Source organism: Carya illinoinensis, chromosome 15 (assembly GCF_018687715.1).
Source record: "Carya illinoinensis cultivar Pawnee chromosome 15, C.illinoinensisPawnee_v1, whole genome shotgun sequence".
Taxonomy (NCBI): Eukaryota; Viridiplantae; Streptophyta; class Magnoliopsida; order Fagales; family Juglandaceae; genus Carya; species Carya illinoinensis.
In genome coordinates, this window is record NC_056766.1 from 9,966,663 (window position 1) to 9,973,533 (window position 6,871).

At 38.0% G+C, this 6,871-nt stretch overlaps 1 protein-coding gene across 1 annotated transcript; it reads right to left on the bottom strand.

The window, feature by feature from the left end:
• Positions 1–1,492: 1,492 nt before the first annotated feature.
• Positions 1,493–6,411, bottom strand: LOC122297515. The gene is made up of 8 exons (XM_043107598.1): positions 6,116–6,411; positions 5,768–5,906; positions 5,547–5,633; positions 4,779–5,444; positions 4,066–4,417; positions 3,439–3,520; positions 2,351–2,592; positions 1,493–1,852 (listed from the first exon to the last, which is right to left on the bottom strand). Exons 1-7 carry the CDS (start codon positions 6,317–6,319, stop codon positions 2,392–2,394), a joined length of 1,731 nt encoding a protein of 576 aa, XP_042963532.1. The 5' UTR covers positions 6,320–6,411; the 3' UTR covers positions 1,493–1,852; positions 2,351–2,391.
• Between the last annotated feature and the right edge of the window lie 460 nt (positions 6,412–6,871).

A 6,871-nucleotide genomic window follows, 5' to 3' on the forward strand; every position in this document is an offset into this window, starting at 1 on the left:
CCATAGCTCGAAGGCCTAGATCAACAGCATTCGGAATCCCCCATTATTATAGCTGGAAGGCCTAGCTCGGCAAAGTTTGATGAGTTTGATGTGAAGTATTATAGGTATGCTTACAGCAATGACCTGTTCCTTGCGTCCCTTATGACAATGGAGCATGTTTTCAACACTTCCATAAATGCAGATACCACATTAGCTACTATCAAGAGGTCTCTCTCTCTCTCTCTCTCTCTCTCTCTAAGCAAGTATGAAAGTGCAAATTTAGATGGAAGATGTGAACATAAATATCTAAAAATCTAAATACAAAAGTCTTGCATTTTTATATTAACTTCTTATTTGTAACAAATAGCTTGTAAAGTTTATTTTCTACAATTACCATGTTTAATGCCACGAATCCCATTTGAGTCCAGCTTTTGTTGAAGGAGGAGCCGAATGAGAACTACTTCTCATTGTTATGGGCCATACCCAAGTATCTGAAGGCATTTTGGGAGGTGATCCGAAGTTTCATAATCCCATGTATATGGGGTTCAGACTACAGTGGAACTTGGTTGATGAGAATGTTTAGGGTGATTGGATTAATAATCCCCTGAGTGCGAGCACCTCTTACTCAAGATTATGTTAACGCCACTCGTTCGGGTCCTGAACTATAGGCCTCCAACATCTTTTATTCATCGTATAGATGAGTTCTTCCAGAAGAATAAAGTTAAAAGAGTTGAAGACTGATTCATGTTCAACTTCTAATTAGTTCATGGTAGCACTCTTAGAATATATCAAGTTATTTATTATTAAGGCCTTTAATGCAGATTAAGAATATTTACCACTCATAATAAAGTAAATGTCGTTGTAATCAAGAAGTTATTTATTGATATATGGAGGCCTGATTTCCATGGAATTAAAATCTAAATTGGCAGCTCTTGTTCCTTCTCTCGTTCTATATATTGGGGGAATAAGGCTAGCAAGGAATAAAGCTACATTTGATGAAGTTCCTGTGAAATAATTTGAAATTATAAGGATTATTTTCTAGGTGGAGGTTGCAATTAAATTCTATGATTAAGCCCAAAGCAACCCTTCCTTTTAAAATTAGAAAGACTCTTGAATTACCCATATCAAAACTACACAGAAAAAAGGTTGGGAAACCTCTCCTTATTAAATGGCAGCATCCTTGCAAATTGTTGGGAAAGAAAATGCAGTCTTTGGTGTATAATTTATCAACTAGAAAACTAGGCTAATGATTGTAAGACTGGTACGAAAGATCACATGTCACTAATTCTGGAACTCAAGAAAATAACTACTAAACGGGTCATGAAATTGAAGTAACTTCTTCCCCTATCAGACTACAACTCCAGAAAATAGGCACATGTCTCGTGTCTGCTGTTTTGCAAATGCTGGAAAACCTAGAATACAAGAAGCAAGTTTGGAACCATACCCTATAGAATCAAGACCTCATACTGAATCTTACATCAAAGACAAAGCGGTAAGGAAGTACATTATATCATGCTAGAATTACATAAATTACTATATATAAATCATAATAATGTAATGAGTGTTCTTCAGTTCCAAGTTTTGATGAAAATTATAGGTCAACCAGATGAACTGTATCTCTATTTATCCAACAAGCTCTCAATGTGAAAAGGAAAACTCTAGGTTGATTTACATACATACATGTCTTACTATCCATTAAATCCCCAAAGAATGTTGTGATTTCTCGCATCTTATCAGGAACTTGATGGAGGTATTGGTGCTTTAGTCCACCACAAACACAATTTGACACCAAATTAGTGTCATAATAATATTTGTCCACTTCTGTACACCATTCAATTATGTTCTTGCACTCCATTTTCCATAAGACTTTAACCTGGTCAGAAACAGCACACCATGAGTAATCTTGGGAGCACAGGACAATGTACAGAGAGAGTTTTACCATCATATGTAATAGTGTTTAACATATACTAGCAGTCTTTTCAGAAAGATCTCATTCCAAGAAATTATGAAACAATGCCCACTGCATGATGTTAAAACATTTCGGGCTATTTCATAGGATGGGATTGTCTTCAAATGCTCCTATCTTCAATGGCAATGTTCAGATGCATTTCAACTATCAAGACTACAAAGAAGTGATAGGGGTGGGTGTAACAAGAACTCTCCGGTAACTAGTAAATCTGTGCTCATTGTTTGTACATTCATGAATAGAAATAATCGTCTAGCTCAAGTTTCAGCTTTAGATGGTACTGCAATAGATATGTCTAAAAATTATTCAGTGGAAGAAACTCCATACAAAGGACATGCATGTAATATGAGAAATTTTTACACGGATCAAATTCTGAATTTGAGATTCTACAAAGAAGGTACCCACGATTATTGGTCAAACAGAGTAACAGATGGCTGGATGAGGCATTAGAAAGCATGGCAGGTAAAACAACCACTCAAGGTGCCAATCTGGCGGGTTCTGCGGAATGATAGAGCCTTATGGGAAGTACTGGGATGAGCCTGATTGGACAAAACCGAGCTCCTCATGTCTTGGGCTCTCTTTTGAGCTGATCTTAGCTTGTTCATTATCTTATCCATGGATGATGATCTCTTCTTTTCCAGCTTCATCTGAAAAAACAAAATGATTAAAGGGTGATAGAACCAAATGCTCATGCCCACTTTTGCGGAATGAGAACACATAAAGCATGCTTGACAAGATTTCTGTAAAAAGCACATTACCACCACCACGTTTCGTTTGGCACATATACCCCAACGAGGATTATGTTACTAAAATAATCTCATGAATAGATACCTTTTCCATCTTTACAAAAACAGAAAGAAAAAAGAAAAAAAAAATGTGCCTATACTCTATAAACCTATTTCCTTCAATTTTCAGTCCAAAGGCACAGCTGAATACTTCCTATAATCACCAACTCTTGAAGGAAAAGTCACTAGCAACAATTTCAAATTTCAACAAATTTATAAAATTGAAAAAAAAAAAAAAAAAAAAACAGAGAGAGAGTAGGTTCAGCGTGCTTAGGTGGGAGACATGCTATTCCCCATCAAAAGGAAAGACAATTTGGCTAACCTAAATTTCGAACTTTCCTATGTATTGAAACACACTCTAAAATTTTGATAATTTACATTGACACTAAAATAATGCTAGAGTAGACCAAAGTAACAAATATATGGAATTCAAATCACATAGGGAGAAAATAAAAAAGCGAACATCTCTCACAACCAAGGGTTGATTATTGGGTAAAAGTTTTCATATTTTCGTTTTCATATTTTCAAGTTTATTTTCGGTAACTGGGAAGCCACACAAGCGAGTTCTGCAAAGCAAGCGTCATCAATGCTGACCAGCCAATTACCCCTCCAGAAATAATTGCCACATTAGTCAGCATAGTGAGCAGCTCCCACTGCTCACTTTGTTTTCATAAAATGACATTAAGAAACATATCATTAGAAAATAACCTCCAGTTTTCGGATTGCTGCCTCAGCCTTTGCCTTCTGCAGGTTCTCCCAGGCAGTGATTTTGGCTTCCTCTCTTTTCACCCTGGAAAAATTTACGAGCATTGACACGTTAATATAGAGTAGATAAGCATCTGCATACATTTCATGGCTGCCATTTGGTGAGATTTATCTTCTGGTCTGAAACTGTGGTCAAACACTAATGATTAACGCTTATAAATGATGGAATCCATGGACTAAATATCTTAGGACAGGAAATTGCATGCTCTTAACTATACAATTTGGACACTTAACCAGCTGAAGCTCGGGTTGTTAAACAACCATTGTCTTCAACTGTTTCATAGTAAGATATATCCAAAAATTCACAATACAACAGAGTCACAACATTAAAAACAAACCTTTTTATTTCACCACACATGGATAAACTATTTACAAAGGGACAACATTAGCAAGAAGAGCAACTTAAAGATTTATTGTTGGAGGATATCGCAACGGTTGAGAAAGATAGCCTTGCACCATTTGATATCTCCAGGCAATTTTTTTCTTAACAAAATTTCCAATTCATATTATCATTAAATGTCCTGGCAGAGTGAAGGAAATACAAGTAATAAAGTGGTCAAAGATCCATACTTTGAAATACTCCTTATATCCAAATCTGAAGATTGAGCATCCACGCCTTTCTTTTTCCAGTCATCAACTTTCTCTGAGCTCCTCCCAGGAAATCGAGCTCTATGTTTCTTGGACCACCTTGTCACGGTGACATGTTCATCTACCTGGACGTCTCTAACTTCCATTTTAGAGGATGGGACACTCTGCAAATCCATTATAGGAAGGGCAGATGGCATAGAGGCAGAGAAAGAAATCCTTCTTTGAGGAGATGAGTGACTGCTACCCTCTGGGCTCATTTGGGTCGCCATGTCTCTTCTTGAAACACCACGAGATATATCAGTGCCTGCATCCTTGAGCCCATCAAACTTTTCATCTGTGCTTGAACCAAGGGAAATAGTTCAAGATCAGAAAGATGAATCTTACGAGATAAGGATAGAATTAGGCTTAACATATTTAAAGCAGGTATTATTACCCAAAATTGAAATTCTTCTACTCTTCAGATGTCATGAGAATTCTAATGAACTTTCTACGACCAGCATTAATTACAAAGCCACAGAAGGAATGCGGAAATTGTGCAGATTGCAAAAAGCCTTACTAAAAGGAATTGACATCCTTCACGCTGACAGTGACATCCATGAACGATATTAAACTAAGTCTGAATATAGATGCAAATTCTATTTCTAATACATACTAATTAAAGGAAGTGAGGCTTAAAGGAGCTAATTTAGAAGTACCTTGTAATCCAGGCAACGATAATTGACTCAGCATCTCAGAGTAGCCATGCACACTAGCTGAACGGGCCATGCAAGGCTCTGCCCGCACAGGAAAGACCCCAACATTGCTAGAATGCATGACCAATCCGTCTGCTGCTATCACACCAGCCGAAAACGGAGAAGCTGGAACATTAACCCCATCAAATATCGGCATAGTTGGCGAATACATAGAGTAATATGCTACCCCAGGAGGACCGAGAGGACCACTCTTAGACTTTGGCCTCCTCTGCTGTGGCTGGATCGAAGGCCTCTCAACACCATCTACGGAAACCGGACTGAAAATCCACCTCTCTGCATCTTCCCATTTCGATGGCAACGTCGACCGTCCGTTATTGAAAGGTAGCAACGCCACGTTTGCTGGCTGCCTCCGATTAGTACTGGTTTGCATCGGTACACGCTCCGAGCTCCAACCCTTTTGCATTCCGATGCCCTCCTGACGATAATTCGGTGTCCCGGGACTCGGCAACGAACCGGACTTGCGAGACGACACAGCCGAACTTTTTTTCATGGTTGCCAGCCGCGGCGAAGAGGAGGCGACGGTAACATTGTTGAGATCCAATGAAGCAGGTCTTCGTCTATCTGGCTTCTTGGATAGAGCTTCAGATCTGGATCTCCGATCCTGACATTCTGCGTAGACGAAGGGAAAAAGTTGTACAAATCAAATGCTTAACATAAACAAGGTAAAAGCAAAAGCAAAAGATTTCAGTTTGTCTTGTGAAGGAAGCGTACCTTTGAGAGCTAGAGAGAAGGAGCTCCTTGCAGAATCTAGAGGCTGATTTTTGTCTTCAAAATCTGCGTCGCTGTCTTCCTTTAGAACTGCGTAAGATACAAGGAAACAGTGAAGAGTGTACTGAAGTTTTGAAACTTTCCTGTGCTTTTATGGCGGCGTAAAAAATAGCCTTTTTTTCTCTCTTTTTAAATGGCGAAAATATGCAGTACTTGAACAATACCTTTGGCATTTTCTCCTTTACTGAAGAAACGACTGTGCTTATTGTAGTTGTTGAGTCCTGTGCGTTTGTTCGGATCCGGGTCTAGATCTGGACCACTCGAGCTATCGTGGTGATCACCATGGTCAGTTCCTGCCAAATGCTGCATCAATGAAATCAAATAATTTTAAACTGTGCGAAGCAGAGTTTGTCAACTAGGAATCTGGGAGTTCATGCAAAGAAGAAGCGGAAAAGGAGAGCCTGGGCTCAAATGCGCAATGCAATCAGCTAAGCAAGCATGCAAGTTGATCGCATGAATCCCAGAATTATGAAGTTCAAACACATATAGTTGGGCGGGGGGATTGGAATTACGAGGGAGATTTCAGATGCCAGGGAATCGCGGTCGTGGGCATCTGAAGCAAAAGAACAGCGCTCGACGCTGGCGGAAGCAGAGGAGAAGAGGCTGCAGAAGTTGGATTCGAGAGTGAAGATGACGGAGTCAGGGCTACTAGCATTGCGAGCTCTCGAGCCGGCACCTGTCGAGGAATTCTGCCCCTGAAATCCCATCCCTGGCATCGTGATCAATTTGTCCTTCGCATCACGTTTATACTGATCACTGATATATGACTCTGAGAGAGATGAGATTCGCTTTTCAGCTTAGAATGTGTATAAGACAGAATTTAACAGAATCGTCGCGTGTCATTGTCGATTAAGGATTTCTTTTTTATTTTATTAAGGATTTTTCTTTTATAGCAAAGAAAATGTGTCTATTGTTTTTTCTTATCGAGATGTGTTTTATTTTTATTTTTTAAAATTTATGTTTATTTATTTTTTAGTATTATATTTTTTATTTTTTATTTAAAAAAATACAAAAAATGCTTAAAACATAAACTAAAATAAAATAAAATAAAATAATTTAATAACATCGTACAAAAGTTTGGTGAGCCACTGTCGATGGATGTAGCAGCATCCTTCTACCAAATATATGAATATCAGAACATACATAGCAAAGGAAAATGTGTTTATTTTTTTTTTTTTTTTAAATCTTCTTTTTAAAAATATAGCAAATAATTTTATTAATTTTTGGAAGTCATTTTAAAAAATAAAAAAATTATTAAAAAATTATAA

Bases quoted from the DNA above. Each gene is read 5' to 3' on its own strand.
- LOC122297515 (XM_043107598.1), bottom strand. From the start codon at position 6,319: ATGCCAGGGATGGGATTTCAGGGGCAGAATTCCTCGACAGGTGCCGGC. The intron at 5,634-5,767 runs GTATTGTTCAAG...TATCTTACGCAG, and splicing joins TAAAGGAGAAAATGCCAAAG to TTCTAAAGGAAGACAGCGAC. The intron at 2,593-3,438 runs GTTATTTTCTAA...TTGTTTTTTCAG, and splicing joins CAGCAATCCGAAAACTGGAG to ATGAAGCTGGAAAAGAAGAG.